Source organism: Electrophorus electricus, chromosome 5, assembly GCF_041902795.1.
Source record: "Electrophorus electricus isolate QZ-2024a chromosome 5, ASM4190279v1, whole genome shotgun sequence".
Classification (NCBI taxonomy): domain Eukaryota; kingdom Metazoa; phylum Chordata; class Actinopteri; order Gymnotiformes; family Gymnotidae; genus Electrophorus; species Electrophorus electricus.
In genome coordinates, this window is record NC_137501.1 from 26,562,621 (window position 1) to 26,582,835 (window position 20,215).

At 40.7% G+C, this 20,215-nt stretch overlaps 2 protein-coding genes and 1 long non-coding RNA gene across 3 annotated transcripts; 2 read left to right on the forward strand and 1 right to left on the reverse strand.

Moving 5' to 3' along the window:
• Positions 1 to 674: 674 nt before the first annotated feature.
• On the forward strand, positions 675 to 3,665 carry npy2r (neuropeptide Y receptor Y2). Its single transcript, XM_027020487.3, has 2 exons — positions 675 to 919; positions 1,631 to 3,665. Exon 2 carries the CDS (start codon positions 1,643 to 1,645, stop codon positions 2,768 to 2,770), a length of 1,128 nt encoding a protein of 375 aa, XP_026876288.1. The 5' UTR covers positions 675 to 919; positions 1,631 to 1,642; the 3' UTR covers positions 2,771 to 3,665.
• A 2,353-nt stretch (positions 3,666 to 6,018) lies between these two features.
• On the reverse strand, positions 6,019 to 12,108 carry map9 (microtubule-associated protein 9). The gene is made up of 13 exons (XM_027020486.3): positions 11,712 to 12,108; positions 11,531 to 11,624; positions 10,713 to 11,318; positions 10,091 to 10,278; positions 9,691 to 9,793; positions 9,392 to 9,450; positions 9,139 to 9,209; positions 8,752 to 8,911; positions 8,586 to 8,675; positions 8,044 to 8,205; positions 7,614 to 7,759; positions 6,880 to 7,015; positions 6,019 to 6,347 (listed from the first exon to the last, which is right to left on the reverse strand). Exons 1-13 carry the CDS (start codon positions 11,784 to 11,786, stop codon positions 6,228 to 6,230), a joined length of 2,010 nt encoding a protein of 669 aa, XP_026876287.2. The 5' UTR covers positions 11,787 to 12,108; the 3' UTR covers positions 6,019 to 6,227.
• A 1,125-nt stretch (positions 12,109 to 13,233) lies between these two features.
• On the forward strand, positions 13,234 to 20,215 carry LOC145658000 (uncharacterized). Its single transcript, XR_014123926.1, has 3 exons — positions 13,234 to 13,264; positions 18,072 to 18,148; positions 19,059 to 20,215. It is a non-coding gene; the product is annotated as an uncharacterized LOC145658000 (long non-coding RNA).

Sequence of the window (20,215 nt, forward strand, 5' to 3'; positions counted from 1 at the left end):
TCACGAGTGAATAACGGTAGATCATTTAAAACACAATACTACGAGGTAATCAGCTATTTTCAGAGTTCTGGCGCAACCACCATATACGTTCAATTTAAACTGAAAGTTTTACCTGTCGTACAACAACGTAATAAGATGAGTGCATTTTTTTGCGCGGCTGTACAAAGCCCGTTGAAGTTTAATTTCATTTTAGACCTCACATGCGTCTCCATTATCATTTCCACCTAATAAGAGCCAATTCAATGGCCTGTTTTTGTATAACGAGTCCCTTGGCTTTAGAATAATTACATTTCCTGGCATTACAGCCTTCACTGTGAACAGCTGTAGCTTTTGTGAGAACTGTATAGGACAAGGAATTGCCCTGACGGAAAAGTCTGCTAATGCCTATTACATAATTATTTGTCGAAGCCATAAGCCCAATTCGATGAAACAACAAAACAATCATAAGCATTATTTTAGTGGTCCCAACAATTCAATATTTTTACGAAAGTAACGGTTGATTTATTCTTCATAGGCACATAAACAACTGAAACTTATTATGCAGGCTAATCGTGAACCGTAAGGGGAATAAAAGTCCAATGCAATGTACGCCCCTTCAGGTCGCGCGCAACGGCATATAAAGCCATCGCAGATGCACGTGCTTGCGCTTTCTACCCCTGTCCAAACATCAACTGCAGTCAATATCAGTTTTCTTAGATGTGAACCCATGTGCAGTCACATGCTCTGTTTGTCCTGTGTCAAACGTCCTATAGGCAGGGGGATCGTAAAGGAAAGTAAGCTACTTACGCGTGCTTCCTTTCAAAGAGATTTCATTATGGATGCATTGCCTCTGAACGCACATCTTTGTGCTCTATGGAATGACTCATGAGTTAAACGTTTTGTGATATAAAGTTACTGGAGCATCTACTTTATAAACCAGGTGAGATGATGATACTTCATGTCTTGTATCGACAGACAAAGTAAACTAAGTAGGCTCTAAGTTAGTGGCTTTGGCAACATAAACCTTTTACAGACTACAATAAAATTTTGTTTACGCGAAACTGAAAACAAAATATATTTAACTACAACTGATACGCAACTTGTTATTTTCATGACATGGTATATTGTGAATAGCGTTAATGTTAGGTATTAAGTACGTAAATAAGCATAGCGATACTTATTCATTTGTATAGAATTAATTTGTATGTTTGGAATTGAGTATATTACAATGCCTTTGGCACGATTTCCTGTCTACAGCGTTCAATGGAATATTAAAATGTTAAAATACCCTCCGCAAATTGTCCGTGCTGTAAAATATTTTAAAGACCAATACATCTGGCCAGTATATCAGGCTTTAATTTTTTTAGATCTCTGCTGTGAATTTGGGATTTAATGCTTCCACCGCTGTTTTGGCTCCACGCTTCCTACTTTATTAAACACAACACTCCTTAAATAAGGTGAATATAGCGCACTCTGCATATAAATTGTTAATAAGGGTAAAATTGTTACAGTCAGCGCTCTTGCCAACATTAGCACCATACAGGCTTCATGCAATCTCGTGTATCTTGATGTCTTTTGTGGATTTAAATTTAGTTCCCAGATTCATTTCATAATTTGATTGTGCCCACCTCACTGATGTGTCTTTGTATAGCTTTTTGCATGGATGCAAAGTATGGATACAAAAAGTCAAGAGAACACAACCCAAGAGGACACCACAGCCTCGGCAAACTGCTGTTCACTAGCAGATAAGGGCAATTTGCTGGACGATTTGGAGGACAGCACGAAACTCGTTGGGGTTCAAGTGATCCTGATCTTGGCATACAGCATCATCATTCTGTTGGGCGTGACCGGGAACTCGCTGGTTATTCACGTGGTGTACAAGTTCCGCAACTTGCACACAGTCACCAACTTCTTCATCGCGAACCTGGCCGTGGCAGACCTGCTGGTGAATGCACTGTGCCTGCCCTTCACACTCATGTACACGCTGTGTGGTGAGTGGCGCTTTGGCCAGGCCATGTGCTACCTGCTGCCTTTCGCACAGGGCCTGGCCGTGCATGTGTCCACCATCACACTCAACGTGATTGCGCTGGACCGTCACCGCAGCATCGTCCATCACACGGAGACCAAGCTGTCCAGAGACGCGTGTGCCGCCGTGGTTGCAGCCACATGGGCCGCCAGCGCTGCACTGGCCAGCCCGCTGGCCATCTTCCGCGAGCACGTGACCTTTGATGTGGCGCCCGGCCGCACCATTCAGGCGTGTGCCGAGAAGTGGCCCGGCAGTGGTGCTGATGGCACCATCTACAGCATCGCCATCTTCCTGCTGCAGTACGGCCTGCCGCTCTCCGTGCTGTCCTTCGCATATGCCCGCATCTGGAGCAAGCTGCGGGGCCACACCAGCCCCGGAGCTGGTGGACGTGCCGCTGATCGTCAACGGCGACGCCGCAAGACCACGAAGATGCTTGCGGCCATGGTGGCCGTGTTCGCCATCTGCTGGTTGCCCCTGCATGCCTTCCAGCTGGCTGTGGACGTGGACAGCAGTGTCCTGGATATGAGGGACTTTAAGTTGCTCTACACGGCATTCCACGTGGTGGCCATGTGTTCCACCTTCGCCAACCCCATCCTCTACGGCTGGATGAACAGGAACTACAGGGTGGCCTTCGCCTCCGTCTTCCGGTGCGCCCCAGCAGAGAGCGGCCTGAAGAGAGCCTACAGTGGGGGTGCACTGAAGGAAAAGGCCCTCACGCACCAGAGTACAGTCAGCGTCTTAACACAGGCTAACACAGAACTCTGATGGCTTTCTGTTGTAGAACCCATGCACAGCTATAGGGGTAGTACACTGTGTTACCAATGGAAATTAAATGTCAGTCTTCAAAGACAGTATTGATAAATTATTTAGCAGTTTTAGACATAAACCTCTGTACACGCAGTACATGTTGCCAGGCTTTAAAGCTGTAAAAGGGGCTAAATGAAGGTTAGCTTCTTAAAGCTCCCATTTGACCATAATTTACTGTGGTGTATAGTGTTATGGCAAAAGTGAACTCTAAACCAATGTGAGAATAAGATGTCTTGTTATATGTTTGTTCCAAGGCTTATTTTGTCTCTCAATTTCACTGCATTAGTTTCATGTTATAATAAGGAGATTATGAAGAATTTACATTTACAAATATATTAGATTAATGAGGTTAAAAAGTAAATACAAAAATAAATAAATAATAAATAAATACATATGATATGATATGATGGATGCCTGGTTGTCAAATGGATGCACCTGCACTGCATCATTTGATCTAATTGTCACACAAGGGAAACACAAAGACAACTCAGTTTATCAATGCTGACATATGATAAGCTTCTTTTGAAAAGAATGGGTTCCACATTGAAATACAAGATAAGTGCATGGATTGGAATTCATTTTTTTATTTCGAGAGTAAAACATTGACATTGTTGGACACACACACACACACACAACACGTACACATGTGAAGGCTTTTACATCAATGACACAAAACTGACTAACATCAATGTCCCTTAAGCCTCCTCTACTAATCGATTCAAATCTGTTGTCTCGGAAAAGTCTGGAAGGCCATCACAGATCATTTCTGAGGATCTCTTTTCCGGTGCCAATACATAATGATCTACGTCAACTGCTGCATCATGGCAAAAAGACTCAAAGATGCATCTGAAGGTCACATGCAATTTTTGTGCATGTGCATCGTTAAGCTGCCCAAACTGATTGTGTGCAATGCTATAAAAGACAACAGAAATAGCACACCTGTACTTAAGTCATTTCCTACAGTTCTAGAAATGCTATGGAGGCTCAGTTTAACGGTATTATGAGGTTGACTTGCTCCTCCTTATACCACAGGTAAGGATGGAAATGGTTATGACTCATTATGTGTTGCATCAAATTAATTATGTTGTATCATAAAACATGTAAGCGCTATTACTGTTAGTAAATGTAGATATCTACTATCATATAGGTGTGATTAACTATGATTATTGAAGGCATAATTTCATGATAAAATGACTTTGCAAGTACATTTTGCAGGGTCACAAGAATATAAATGTAATACTATATGTCATGTTGTGTTTGTGCACCCAAGACAATCTTGTCCTTAAGATCTATGCTGGAAGTACTCTAAGTCAATAGTGCTGTGACTTGCGATGACATGGGGATTCTGCTTAAAATAACTACTTCAACTATCAGAGATAGATAGTTAATCTTTAACAAATATGGCTAATTTAATTGATAGTCTGAAATTACATTAACTATTACATAAGTAACTGTCATAAAATATTTGTAAAACATGTATAGCACATTAACACCTAGTTAAACCAGTCCAATAGTCTATGAGAAAGTGCCAACATGTGACCTAAGTCTTTTGGAGACTGATAAATTATGGTTATGGAGGCCAGTTGCTCCAAGTAGGCTACAAACGTGGCTCCTTAGCGATCGCCCCTGCACCAAAGACAGCAAAGACACCGGCCGACCTGACGGCAGCTGTTCAGAAGCAGCGCTTTACACTACGTCCGGCTTCAGATACATTAATCCACTCAGTGGATTAATAATAAAATAATAAAGGATGCAGGGTCTCAGAAGAAACCAGAGATTACTTTAGGATGGGAAAACCTTAGGTATAGTAGTCACAAAAACTGGTATTAGGTGAACACTCCGCGACCTGTTGTGCTGCCATCTAGTGGACAATATCAAAACAGGACAAAGTTTTCTGTTTACTGTGCATTAAAAATGAAATAAAATTGCATATGGGGTTCAATACACCTAATTAATACACCTACTGAACATTGACTTTGGTATTTGCTGCTGTGTTTGTTGTGAACACTGAATATGTAGAACCACTGCAATGTGCAAGCCTGCAAACATCAGCTGCAAGCTTTACTATCTAATAGCAACTGCCTGCAATTTAGCACTCTCACAGATGCTGCGCTCCCTTCATTGGCTTCCCAGGGCTGCCTGCATCAGATTTTAAACCTTGATGCCTTCCTGCAAAGCCAAAAATGGACCAGCCCCTCCATATATGATGTCAATGGTCAAAGCATGATCCACACCTCAAGTACTTTGAACCTCAAGTATGGCTCGGCTTGAAATACTATGCTTCGAGTGTCATGTAAGACAAGCATTTAAACTATTCTCTGTCCTGGCTCCCAGATGGTGGAACGAACTTGTGCTGGCTGTCTGGACAGCAGAGTCCCTTGCAGTCTTCAAACACAGACTGAGGACCCATCTATTTGTGGAATATTTAAATAACCACTGATCCTGCTCCTATGTTGACTAACTGAAACTCTAGTACTTATTGCAGGGTATTGTTTATTTCACTTATTGTTGTCTGTCATAGAACTTATAATGTGTTTTGCATTTCTAGGCATCAGCATTGATCCCTGTATTTCAACAGTATTCTAGTTCAATGGTATTTTGGACTCTAACATACTGTACTGGCTGGTTGCCTTCTATGAGTAAATGACACAGCACTTTTGTAAGTTGCTTTGGATAAGAGCATCTGCCAAATACCGTAAATGTAAATGTAAATGTTTTTGTCATTTAGCCGGTTGCAATTTAACAAAGGTTTTAACATTTTGAACAAATGAGGTGCATATTTGTTTATTAAAGGAAACACTGATGTAACTCCAGCTACGGCTGGTCTCATTCCCCACTGCGTAAAATGTTAATTTCATTGAATCGAAGAACTTCAGATTTACAGCCAACCAGCATTTAGTTTATTCCATTCATACAGTGTGACCGACTGGGAAGCTAACCAGAGACAAACCGATGCATGTGAAGGAAAAGTAATGAGTAGTACATTTTTGTTTCAGATCACAGTAGTGATGTACTGATTAAAGGAAATGGATATTAACCAATCAAAAATAAATCAGCGGACAGCATAGTTCATGCCACATCCTAGACAACCAATGTTTTCTGTGGAGTGTGACTTAGCATTTTATAAATAGTATTGAATGGGGATTATTTACAGTGAGGACCTGTGATTTAATATACATGGTAATGATAAGGAACTTCAGACTGACTGATGTTTTAAGGACTTTTAATTAAAAACATCACAGATGAGCATGTTGCATTATACCGCAAAACAGCCGAGATGTGTAACCATGATACCACAAATTTGTCCCATAATTCGACTGGACTGGCAGACAGACTCCTGCTGTTGAGTGATTTCATATCAGCCTGAAGCATCAGTCATTATGTAGATATGGTGGCAATGTCAATTAGATGGTGCTTATTTACCAAAAGGAATGGTTCTGCCGGGGGGGCTCCATGGGGGAGGGGTCTCCTCCTCAACTATGGCCCTGATCTTTTTTTCTTGTTTCTCTCGCTTCTGTAGAAACTCTTTTCTCCTCTGTGAAAGAAGAGAGAAGCACACATATTCTAGTAACAGTCCCGGGGGCACCATCCTCCATACAGTTTTTGATTTGTTTCTCCTGCTCCTGACCTGATGGGTGTTTCTGCTAAGATTAATTCAGTGTAGTAGATTCAAGGAAAAACACAAAAAAAGGACAGAGCATGTGGTCACTGTCACACAGCACATATATAAGATCCCTGTCCCTATAATTTCCCTATAAGAGCCCTGTCATACAGCATACCTGCGTAGTCAGACCATCAATAATTTCATTCTCAATGTATTTCAGTATCAAAAGCTGAAAACATTTAACACAACACTACAGAACCATCACAACATTGTTGGGTTTTTTTTTGCAAACCCTACTGTGAACACAATCAGCTGCATCAAAGTCATGCGCCTCGTTGACATCTCCAAACGCGAAAAACCGGAAGCCAATGTCCAGTTGTGATGCTCGTCTGCTCTGCACGAGGAAAACTGGCCAGGTGGAGGAGGTGGTGCACCTACCAGGTGGATGATGTGGTTCACCTACCAGCCATTTTTCGTACGTTTCCAAGGCTGCCATCTCTCGCTCTTCCTTCTCATATTTCTCCTCCATCTCCTTCTCCACCTGCTTCCTGCGCTCTGCCCTCGCCTTCTCTTGTATGGCTTCCTTTTTCCTTTCACTCCTGAGAGAAGTTTATGGGAGAGCAACTGCAGTTACTGTCACTCCTCAGCAACACGAACTTGTGAGTTTTATGCACCAGGTTATGCAGAAATTATTAATACACGAGTGACAGATGACCCGTAAAATTGGACTGGATATGGTACAGTACAGCTCACTTGGTAGAGCAAGGTAGCGCAAGCTTCTAGCAAAACCAAGGTCATGGAATTGATTCCCAAGGGAGCACACATACTGTAATACTGATAAATATGTAAGTCTAGAGTAGAGCATCTGCCAAATGTTGTAAATGTAAATATATGTAATTGCTTAGTACTAGGGCTGCAACACATAGACAGCACTTTGTTGTGATTCTTTTGCTAAGATACCTTACACATTAAAAAAGAAATTGAACCCGTAATGTATTAAACCACCCAACAACACTTGTATGGACCATCTGAGACCAGCAAAGAAGTTAAGGACCAATAGGAAAACTATGATTTGTTGAAATGACCCCTTAGCAGCCTTCTGTAACATCAACATTGCAAATGAAATGTTGTGGTAACAAAAAAGATCTAACATTAATACTATATTTACACAATCCTGAAGGATTAGCATTTGCTCACCACTGGCTAAAGGAGGAGCTGCATTCTTTTTTCCTCTCCTCTTGCTCCTTCTCGTTTTTCTCCTGCAGCCTTGTTTCCACCTGCACTTGCCTTCTGATCTGCTCCCGCAGAAGAGTGTCGTGTTCCTGTTTCCATTTCTCAAAAACCTGATACAAAAAAAAACAAAAAAAACCACATGACAGACTCATCCCAAAACTGCTGCAGCTGTTGAACATAGCATGCCTGTCAATGAACGTCCTCTGCCTTGCCACCAACGTGTATTCACTCCTAATGAATCTTCTCAACAGTTCAACAAACTCCTGGAAGCTTCAACAGTTGGCGCGATCAACATAATAATCTACTGTGACTGTATACAACTGCACATAATTTCAGCAGCATCAGACAAATATTTGAGAATAGCAGCATTCCGCAGTCCCATCTTCTTACTTGCCTTTTTTGCGGTCTCCTGCTTCTCTTCTTTCTCGGCAGCTTCTTGTTGCTGTTTTCTCCGTGTCTCCTGCTTTTCTCTCAGCTTACTCCTCACGGTCAACTGTTTCTTTTCTTTCCAGGCCAGGTATGAGGCTTCTGCTTCCACTTTTTTGCTGGTCTCATCCTGCAACGGAGGATAGTGCGCGTTTTTCAGTATGCCATGTTGCCCCCTGCTGAAGTGTGTGGAGGTGAGACCAGGGCCAAAAAAAAGCAGTTCCACCTATTCCTTTCATAAATTCAAATATAGTCACTGTATTTTGTGTTTGTGTAAAATTAGTATTATATTTAAGTCATTTAAATGCTAAAAAGTCAACTCTTTTAAGCTCTATTTCAGGGTTTTCTTTATGATCTTTGGAAAGATTTTAAAAACTTTTTTTAAGCTAGCTATTGTGATATATTTTGAATAGTGACCTATAAATGACTGTAGTCTACAACAAGATGAAACTTTACCCATCAAGTGCCCATCAGCAGCATGCAACCTTTTGAAAATCTTTATGACAATACCTCTGTCTTTTTGTCTTGTTTCAGTTCTTCTTCTTGTTTCTTCACCCTCAGGGTTTCTTGTAGTTTCTCCTGTTTCTTCCTTAGCCAGTCCTGATGGAAAACCAGAACAAGCCTTACAGACACTGGGCTAGAGGAATCACAGAGAAACTCATTGTTTCAATCCAACCTGGTAGGCAGCTGCCCTCAGGGAATCAACAGCATTTTGCTGGATCTCTTCGAAAGATGTCTTCTGGTCTAAAACCTTCAAAGTTCCCAAATATCTGGATTTTGCAGTGTAGGTAGCATTCTTGGACTTCCTGGAACTCACTGGGCGGGAACTTGAAGGTCTGCAAACCAAAAGAGATCAGAAGTCACTGTTCTACGTGTTTGATGATGTTGACTATGTTACTTGACTAGTAAGCAGAGGTTTGCCAAGTTGCCACTGTTGGGCCCCTGAGCAAGGCCCTTAACCCTCAATTGCTCAAGTTGTAATCAGTCATAAATGTAAGTCGTTTTGGATAGAAGCATCAGCTAAATTCCATAAATGTAAATGTAAGTAAATAAGTAAAAGGACCTGTCTTGTGAATTGATGGTAATTTCACTTTGTCTACTTGCTGTTAGGTGAGGCATATCACGAGGACCTTCCTGGTTGAAAGAGGAGTTTAAATATGTTTGAGAGTGGAGCAGGGCAGCTTTAAGTAACAGTGATGCTACGCTATAGCATTATGATAGCAATTAAACTGAATCCACATTTCAGAGATGCAGTTTTACTGAAATCTAAGATAGCTGGGAGAGGATGAGGGACAGAAACCTTCTCGAAAATGTACCTGATATTCTTTAAAGGGCATGGAATGTTCTTTATTGTCCTGTTTTGTTCCAAACCAATCTACTTTCAAAAATTAAAGAGAGAGAGAGCATTGGCAAAGTAGGTTATATAATGGTATGCCAACAAATCTAACATGTGATGGCTTGAGATGGTAATTTAGAATGACAGGAAGCATGCATTCATTATCCAATGTGACATGTGGTGAATGAGAAGCAATTTAGAGTGTAAGAGAGAGCCAAGGAGTGAGGGCAAACCACAGAGCGAGAGAGAGAGAGAGCACCAACATCTTTTCTCACTCACCAGGGCCTTGCAGTGAGCGGTTATTGGCCTCAGACCCCTGCTGTAGTGCTGAGGATGAGGACATGCTGGCCTTCTGAATGGCTGTATGGTGGTCTTCTTCACACTGTAGCCAAGACCAACAAAATATTAAAGAAGATGGCTCAACATTCATGACTATAATATCCATTTCAGGCTATTATATACAGTATCAACAGACAAATTCAGCAGTTGAGGATGTGACTCCCTCAACTAGAATCATAACCCAATGTATGGCCTCAGGACAGCTAAGGTACCTGCCATTTTCTCATTCTGAGTCAAATGTCCGATGTCTAATACAATCTCAGACATTAAACTGACTCGACATGTCTCCAACATGTTGACATATCCACCCCAGAATGTAACAGGTTGTTTTTCCATTCACCTGAACATAGTTGCTTCCAGCAGCCCATGCTGTCTCCAAGGGGGACAGGGTAATGGATGTGGAACAGGAAACAGCTTTACTACATGATGCTTCTGCTGTTAGCCCATCCCCTTCGTCGCAGCCACTGCTGCACACGTGAGATGTCCTCTGCCTGGGCATGGGTCTTGGAGGCTTTTCCTCTGATAAACCTGCAATCACAAAAAAGTTCATTTCCATGGCATGTTTCACTGTTGGATTGGCTCGTTTTTACTTTCTACGATGTCATCCATTAGTCATAAAACTATATAAAACCATGTAACACTATATCAGACTCACACATGTTAATTTTGACATAAAGACAGTGATTAGATCCCAAAGGGGTCTTGGTCATGTCTCCCGAATGTTGTCTTTGTGTCAATGTGTAAACTGAAAAAAACATCTAGTGTTGTTTTCTTATTCTAGTATGTTTAACCTTTATGGTGCATTTTAAATTCAACTAAAATATAAGGATAAGCCTCTCCTGAGTTATCTGTAAATTTTCAATATAAAAATTGAAAAAAGCACCATGTACTATTGGTACATTACTGCAGTTGTACCATGTCACTGGACTAATAGTGCAGCATTGTCACTGCTCGGTTCTGACCTCTCAGGGATATTTGCTTGCCGCTCCTTTCTCTGGGCTGTGGAATAGGAGACTCCCCATTCCCTCCAACAACCGCTTGAATCGTACCCTCTCCTTTTGCTGAGGACAAGAGCAGTGGAAGGTCCAATAGTGAACCCTCTGACAGGTGCTCCCACTGGCTATTTTCCGAATTCAGAGGCAAGGGAGATTCTGACAGGCTCTTCCTAGATGTGTATGATTCTGATTGGTTTTTCCTTCCTAGGGGTAACTCCATCTGGCTCATCCATGCTGCTTGTGATTCTGTCTGTGAGGCAAATAACGTATCTTGATGCTCTTTCTCTGGAGTTGGAAGCTCTTGTGTACTTTGTTGAGTGTTACTGCCTCTGTAGGAAAGGAAAGATCCTGGACTTTCTGCACTGCTAGTGGTGTCAGTTTTCCCGGAGTCAGCTAGCACGTCCTGCACAGGTGAACTTTTCCTTTTGGTCTTCATGAAGGACACTTTCTTGGGTTTGACATTTTCCTCCTCATCATCTGACAGTTGGAAGTCGTTTATCTTAGCTTTCGTTCTTCTGGTCTTAAACATGTCGATCTTCTTTTTCCTCGTCTTAAGCAGCTCACTGAGTATGTCTGCAAAGAACCATTCAGCAGGGCAGAATGCACACATAACACATTGTTCATGTTACTAAACATCCATTCATGATTATGAAAAAATTTAATCGTATGTGTTTTGCCCCCTTTGACTGCCTTTTTGTTCATGTGTGGGACTACTAGTAAATAGTGTGATGCCAAATGTATCAATATCAAATACTTTTGGCTTAGTAATTATAATTCCCACTTACCATCTTCATCATCATCAAAGTCATCAGAGTAGGCGTTACTGTCAGCTGGTTTATGTCGACTAGCCCTCGCAGAGACAGCTGATTCCAACTCTTCCTGCATTTATAGATATAAAAATATTTTAATCAGACTTGAAATAACGACCAACGTTAGCTGGCATGGGTTTCCACAGAAAAGTCATACCTGGAAAGTAGTTCTTCTGGATGTTTGGGGACTTTTTGTGTATGCAAGAGTAGTGTTAAAATGTTCGTCGCCCATTATGCAAAACTAAGTTGAACACATTAAAGCTTAGTGACCGTAGCTTGACACTGAGTCTTGCGTTGTCTGGGAGCTAGCTAGCTAGCAAGCCAGCTAAATAGAACGTCAGATCAGTCGAAGAAACCATTAGCGAACATCGTAATCCAGAAGAAACGCCTAACCTTAAGAAGATGAGCTATTTGCCTTCCTGATAGAGTGTCACCAAAATAGTCTCATCTTGAACAACACTTATAAAAACGTATTCACTTCAACTGCAGCGCCATCTGTTTCTACGTGTTACCAAGCGACGGGAGAACCGTCGGAGGTTTTTACGCAATAACCGGAAGCACGTCGTCAAAATGAAAACAAATGAAACAACAATGGAGACCACAAGATGGAGGTAAAGACTCAAAATATTATTCTCTGTAGCCCGGCTTAAATATATGCATGGCATGAGGTGCTCAGCTCAGCATCCTGTTAACCTGTTTACTAGCTAGTGTGTCACTGCCATCTGACCATTCAGAGAGGTAACCTGAGACTGATGTTATGTCAGTCTTTTAGCTGTTAGTCATTTTCCACATTACAAAAGTGTTCAAATGTATTGTGCGATGACTTTATCATACAGTCATGGAAAATCTTAAATAGGGAAAATCTTAAATCGTAATCTTAAATAGGGAATCATTTCCGGTTCCGGACCAAAATCATAGCTACTGTTACAGACTCTCTCTCTCTCTCTCTCTCTCTCTCTCGGACAGACTGCATCGGATAGACTACCACTTAGCCGACTATAATCTCTCCTTTAGCAATATAGGTAACTTTACAAAGCATTATGTTAATTACATCTGTTTATGTTTATCACAATGTCCGACTCATCCCTTCATTAAATCCGGAACACATACTGAGCATCATCCTCTCACATCCGCAACTATGTTTGTTTATACTCTTATATAATCAAATATCTAAAATGGCAAAAAAAATATTTTTGTGCTGTTCTATGGCTCTCCCACACTCAGGCATACCGGAACCACACACCGCCGGGCGCAGATTGAGACGATACTGTCAGAATTGTTTAGTTTTTTAGTTTTCAGCAGTGTTGGGTTGCGTATAACTCTTGGCGCTCCGGGCGAGCAAAGTGGAACAGTGGACATGTACCATGTAATTATTCTGGTTTCATCTTCATATTCTGTCACTAACATTAAAAAAGCACCACAGTCGTGCGGTACTGGAGGCCTTGGGTTGTGTTGCCACCCCTCATCCAACCCATTTTTTTAAATCTTGAGAATCGATGTCAGGTAACTGAAAGATTGCCCTATTTTTTTTCCTCCCTTTTTGTTCATAGGTAGGCCTGTAAGTCTAGTTGTACCAGTAAACAGTATCTTAATTACATTAATCATTATCTAATGTTTATATATTTATTTATTTTATTATTTACTGCTCATTATGCCACTTTTATTCACAGAGCTTTTGTCTATGAGTGAAGGGAGAAATGATAAAATAAGGTAATAAATATTATTTTAAATGTATTTATTTATATTTATGCACACCCAAGAATTTGTCATAACTTGTTTTTCCCTATTGATGCAAAGTTTACCATACAGTTAACTATTACAAAGCAAAAGGATGAAAGAGCATATAAATATTAATTAGATTTTTACGAATGTTAGTAATTCCAGAAAAAAAAAATGTTTAGTGTAGAATGTGAAAACAATCCACTAATCCACTATTGATAAGACTAATGTAGTGCAATCTTCAAGCTTCAGTGATTCATAATGCTTCAAAATATCTGTTCAAATGAAGCCATGCTGAAGGGTATAATGACTGTGGGTTAACCTGCAATGCCTACAGTTTGAGTCACAGCTGAGCCGTTGAGTCCACGGCTGTCCTGAGGTCAGAAGTTCTGACTAAACTAGCTGACACTTAACACCAAGGGAATAGCACAAAGCCGGTAAGCTCTGGGGAATTTTAAAGGCTCGTTCAGATGTGTCAGACTGATGTTTGAAGCAGATGGATATTTGTTGTCTGATTTAAAAGAACAGTTTGTGTCAGGGTTACTGACATGTTTGATTGAGCTTGTTCTTGTGTGTCACTGATACTTTAAGGACCTGAGCGCTCTGGCTGGACTATAACTGATGCAGATGCACTTGGGGAAGGAAGAGGCTTTTTTAATGCTCACGTTTTTTTTGAGTTACGAGTTGTAAGGTCTGTGCGTCACTGGTTTGTATCATACAGGGGAAGTAATAAGAAGTAGGAAAGAATGCAAATTATGGGACTGTCAGCTTGCAAATAGCAGTAGGGCCTGAATGGTCTCTGTCTTTGAAATGTAAAGACGCTAATAATTATTGTCCTCCCGTATCCAGTGACAGAGCGTAAAAGCTAAAATATAGTTGCAAGCAGCAATTATGGGAGCCAAGCACTAAAGAGCAGTCATTTCATAGCCTGAAGGCTTTTAGTGATTAAGACACAGAACTGCATGGAAGTGGTATCCTGCACATAAGAGGCAATGACAGGTGTAAAGTTATACTTGTAAACGTTTACTGCCAGATAGCTTAAACAAGGTGAACTTTCTGCCAGATAGCTTAAACAAGGTGAACTGTTAACTACAGTTACTACCCGGAATCTTCCTCAGGTATAGATGACTGCAAATTATGCAAAATTATGCAAATGATTAACTAAATATAATTTGGCTTTTTGTAAGTCACACTCTTGTAAATCTCTCTGGAGAAGAGCATCTCATAAATGCAAATGTAAACAGAAAAATGAATTGTTACATAGTAAACCATAGTAGAAGAAAAGAGAAAGAAAATAGAAAGGATTACATTTTGGTATTTGCTACAAAAAAAAACACGACATACCAGACATGTGCTACCCTATGTACACATTACATGTAATTTAATAACTTCTTTTTAACCAAATATCATACCACAAATGGGAAATGTGTAATATTCATATGTCAACCTCTTGATTTGAAAGTTAAAAGGCAAATAACCACTCCTGCTTTCCCTGAAGACCACTCAGTGTGTCAGCTAAAACATTAATCCCGCTATTTGCACTTGATAATTCAGAGGAAGAGAGCAAGAGAGATGGAGAAATGATCAGGGCAATGCTCCAACCTAAGCAGATGGGAATGCATTGGCTTGAATACCAATGGCCCATTTAAAGCTGTGCGTATGTCAGTGCCAAAGTGGGCTGCCACTTTAAAACTATACCGATCGCCTCTTCTATTACCACTGAAAGGCTCATCACAGACTGACAGGTAGCCTATATGCCGACCACCCACACGGCCGACATCTTCATTTCACTCACAAATTCCCTGCGCTTCTCTACTGAGAGTCAATTATGAGGTGTACACATCGTGCAATGCAACGTGAAGCAGCCTTCCGATAAGCACAACATTTGCAAAGAGAGAGTTCGTCACTGATGTCCCTGGCTGTGTAGGTATTTTGGTGTCTTGGCTGCCTCTGTCACTCTGTGAGCTTGTGGGGTTGAGCAAGTGAGGAGATGGGAATGATTCAACAGTGCCTTGGGAGTTGCCTGGGGTTTATGGCAAACGCTTCAGAAGAAAAGCTAACGCTGAAGACAAAGCCACTTCTTTACGTATATGCTAGATTATATATCTCTGTGTGAGCCCTCCCAGTGACTTCACAAAACAAACGAGGGCAAAAAAGTTGCTACCCTTGACCATAGCTTCTCTGTATACTTTTCTCATATTTGCGCTGGGGGCATGGGGGGTGGTGTGTGATTGGCTGGGGGGTGGTGGGAGTGGTTGGTGCAGCTGTGCCCACATATTTGCAGGTGCCAATGTTGCTCCTTTGGTCCTGTTTGCTCATTTTCAGGTCCCAAGTTCAAAGTGTGTCTCCTAGGCCTCTGGGTTAAGCTGTGGAAATGTAATCAGACATTTTATCTCATTTTCCCCCAAACTGCTGGCCAACACTCAAGCCATATATCACTGAAGAATAAGTACAACTTGATAACCCCAAGAAATATGTAGGCTAAAAAAAAATTGCTATCAGTCTGATGACTTATTTACTGTTCCCTGATTCCAAAAAAGGAAGTTCTTTTAATTTTTTTTCTCACAAGAATTAAATTTAGCAAATGTAGTTCAGCATTGACCACTGATAATTCTCTAACATAAATACAATTTAATAAAGGGCAAAGGTATTAATCCCGAGAATCAGTAAAATTATTACCTTTTGTACTATACTGTCAGATTTAAAAAGCAAACAACAAGAATTACTTGAATTTTCAGTGAAGGCCTACTTATGGCTGTTTGGAAGGTAATGAAACATTTAAGAGGGGGAACTAGCCACCTGACTGGTTTTCGGGCTCCTGCTTCGGTTTAGATACAGTGCGCAGGGTCTAAAGACTTGCTGTAGTGAAGAAGAGAGAGCCCTCTTTAGTTCCTCTCAGCCTGCCACTCTATTTTTAAAGTCTTGGATGTGTTTGTTGTGTTTCAAAGAGGTGCTGCTCTACAACAGGGTCCCCAGGCCTAAAAATCAAGTGCACTCTCACTAAGTCATAGCTATTAATAATGCCAGGATGGTGCAAGTTTTCTTTTGGCAATCTGATTTCTCACTTTCTGAGGCACTACTCTGCTCAAGCTTGACCCAACACTGTCAGGCAGCTGTTTTGATTCAGACTTTCTTGTGGATGAAAACAGACAATGGTTCAATGAATGAAGGGTTTGAGCCAAAGTGGAGAGTTGGTGCCTTTAAAAAGCATCTGAAACTGAGATTATGGAAGTCCATATCCAGCCTGAAACAAGATCAGGGTCAACCCAGCTAATGACCCCAGACAATGATTCTTGGTTGAGTTTACAGATTTGATAGTCATGGTCTTACTACTACATAAGGGAATGGCTTGTAGAATTACTGATGAAACAGAGCATGACCAGGGACCATAATAGGGGTTGGATATCTATTATTAGGATTTTGATAAGGGCACTGTCTGACATTAAAGTACGTCATACTGCGCTCAGCATCAAGCAAGACGTGAGAACCCCTGGATTTAGCATGGATGTCCTCATAGCAGTAATTATAAATGGACTGGACTAGACAATGCTACGGAGAGTTGGGAAGAAAGGAAATTGGACTCTGCTGAACATTTGTCCCTGTGGATGGTGTGTTGCTATGGCACTGAGTGATGACAGATTCTAGTCACACACACATATGCACCCGTGTGTGCACCCAATGCTGCATGAAACCGTCACAGTGTTCATAAGTGCGTGACAATATTACATAATCACGGAGGCATTCTCCCTAGGTTCCAAGAGCATTGATATTTAGGCTGAGAAATTTGAATACCATGGAAGTTATTTAATATCTATTTTACAAATATTTATAAATGTATATTTGCCAAAATGTTTTAAAAGGAAGCTATAAATGTTAATGTACACAGTGTGCACAATTATTAGGAAAGTTGAATTTTTGAGGATTCATTTTATTATATATATATATATATATATATATATATATATATATATATATATATATGTGTGTGTGTGTGTGTGCATAATTATTGGGCAACTATTAGTGTGCAGGATTATTATACAACTAAATGAAAAACAGAAATGTTCCCATCTCACTTGTTTATTTTCATCGGTTAAAGTAAGAATAATAAACAACTCAGAATTTGCAAATAAACATTTCTGTGCATTCAAAAAAAAAAAAATCAGTGACTAATATAGCCACCCTTCTTTTCAATAACAGTCATAAGACTTCCATTCATGGAGTCTGTCAGTTTCTTAATCTGTTGACGATCAACTTTTTGTGCAGCAACCACAGCCTTCCAGACACTGTTCAGAGAGCTGTAGTGTTTTCCTTCACCATTAATCTCCCGTTTAAGAAGGGCCCACAAGGTCTCAACAGGTTTTAGATCAGGTGAGGAAGGGGGCCATTTTTAAGGCCTTTACTGGCTAGTCACACAGCGGAGTACTCGGATGCATTGTCCTGAATAAAAATCATGGTCTTCTTGAAAGATGCAGACTTTTTCCTGTACCACTACTTGAAGAAAATGTCTTCTAAAAACTGGCAATAGGTTTGGGAGTTGATTTTGAGTCCATCTTCAAGCTGAAAAGGTCCAACTAACTCATCTTTAATAATACCAGACCATAGCGGTACCCCTTCTGCACCTTTCTGGTGTCTATGTCAAAGTGAAGCCCTGTGCCTGTTACTTATCCTGCCTCAGACCAATCCATTTGGTCTGTCAAGAGTCACTCTCGTCTCATCGGTCCATAAAACCTTTTAAAAAATCTGTCTTCAGATATTTCTTGGCCCAGTCTTGACATTTCACCTTATGTGTCTTGTTCAGTGGTGGTCGGGTTTCAGCCGTCCTTACCTTGGACATGTTTCTGAGTACTCAACACCTTGTACTTCTGGGCACTCCAGGTAAGTTGCAGTTCTGCAATATGACAGCACAGGAGGATAATGGGTTCCTGGTCGCTTAATATTTGATTCTTCTCAAATCTTTTGCAGTTAATTTGCGTCTTTTTTTCTCAACACATTTCTTGTGACCCTGTTGTCTGTTTGCAACAAAAACAGTTTGTCTATTTGATGGTTCTGTGATCATGCCCCAATATATTAGGAATTTTAAGAGTGCTGCATTCCTCCAAAAGACTTTTTACAATTTTTGACTTTTCAGAGTCAGTTATATCTTTTTTGGCCCATTTTGACTCCCTCATTACACAAATACGCATCACCTGATATGCTTAAATCCAATAAGCATTCAAGTTTATACAGCTTGGAGTTGGAAAATATGCATAAAAATGATGATTTGGTCAAAATACTCTCTTGCCTAATAATTGTGCGCTCAGTATAATAATATATATTTATGACAAAAATATATTAATACGAGAATGTATGCAGGATGTTATATTACAACATCATAAAAGCATGATCAAAGTCAGTTTTCTTTTTTCTAGTTTTCACACAATTATCTTTCTCCTGTTATTTCCCCAGTTCAGCATAAAGAATCATATATCTATATTTCTTCTGCCCAAGGCTTTTTCTAGCTGTTTAAAAATGTAACAATGAGTGTTAAAAATATAATATATAACATATTAATATACTAATGCAGGATCTACAGTCCACAGAAAAAGAGAGCAAGAGCAAAGAAAAAGCTCTTATATGTGTCCAGCGGTACCTACAAATACTCGCTAAAAGTCACCACTGTTTTTGCTATGTGTGTAAGCTATTGTTATATTTCAGTATAGTGCCTTTAAAGTATCACTACATTTATATTATAATGCTGTAAAACATTTACTGTCAACACTGCTTTTAAGTTCACTGTCCTTTGCAGCTCATCTCCAGGCAGTTCTCCCAGTAAAGACAAGACAAATGCATTGGACAGAGTCTCATGTTTCACCAAGTCCTGCAGTGTTACAGAGGTCAAGAACAAGAGCAGAGAACTTAATATCAGCACCAGAGAACTGCCCCGCTCGATGGTGGTATTTGTGTCCACAGGAGAGGGGAGGAATAAGCACACATGAACAAAACAACACTGAAAGTGAACAAGAATCCAAAAAAAAAAAAAAAACTGAATGCACAAGCATCTGACTTTAAAAAATATGCAATAAATGTATGGTGATGTTGCCCTGTGTCTTTGACTTTTTCACAGAATGGATGAGTTCATGAAGTGAACACGTGCCCCACCCAAACTTTCACTCATCCAACCCAGGCTGTTCCCTTTGTCCCGCTCACCAGAGATTCTACAAATGGCTTGTGCAGTGAATGTAATGAGGTGAACCTGCAATTACACCAATCTCTAACATATCTTGGGACTATGGATGTGAGAAGTGAGAGAGAGACAGACAGAGAGAGAGACTTTCAGGACCAAAGGGAAACCAGGTTCCTGGAATTAAAGTGCTGGAAGCAGGTCATGGCTGGTTCTGGGGTTCGTGCCCCCATCTGTGCTTGCGCTTCACTGACTCAGAAATTGACTCAGTGGCTGAGCTGCCAGCCCCATGGCTCCAGGGTTGGCACTGGGCTGCCAATCAGATACCAATTGGGTGCAGCTAGGAGCCGAGTTTTGCAATCACTGATACCACATGCAGAGTGCACACACAGTGATGTGGGCTGGAAGCGTGTGATGTTCTGTGTTATTCATGAGGAAAGAGATAAAGGTCATTTCGAGGAGGATGCATGTTCAGGACACATAAAAGGCAGTCAGAGGGCAAGAATGATGGAGGACTATGTTGCATATAAACATCAAGGATACTCTTCTGTGTGCTCATCAGTTACAGAATAATATGCCTTGAGAGTAACAGGGTTTAAGTGGTTAAATTAGCTAAAAGAGGCCGGCGGCCCAGGCCTTTTTTGTTTCCCATCAAGGTGAAAAAAAATAAAAATCCTGCAGTCCTTTCAAGTCGTGTGTGAATCCAGCTGAAGACTAAGCAAAGTTAACTGGTAATGAGGCAGTAACTGGTAATCTTGGATATGTCCGACATAACGTAGATA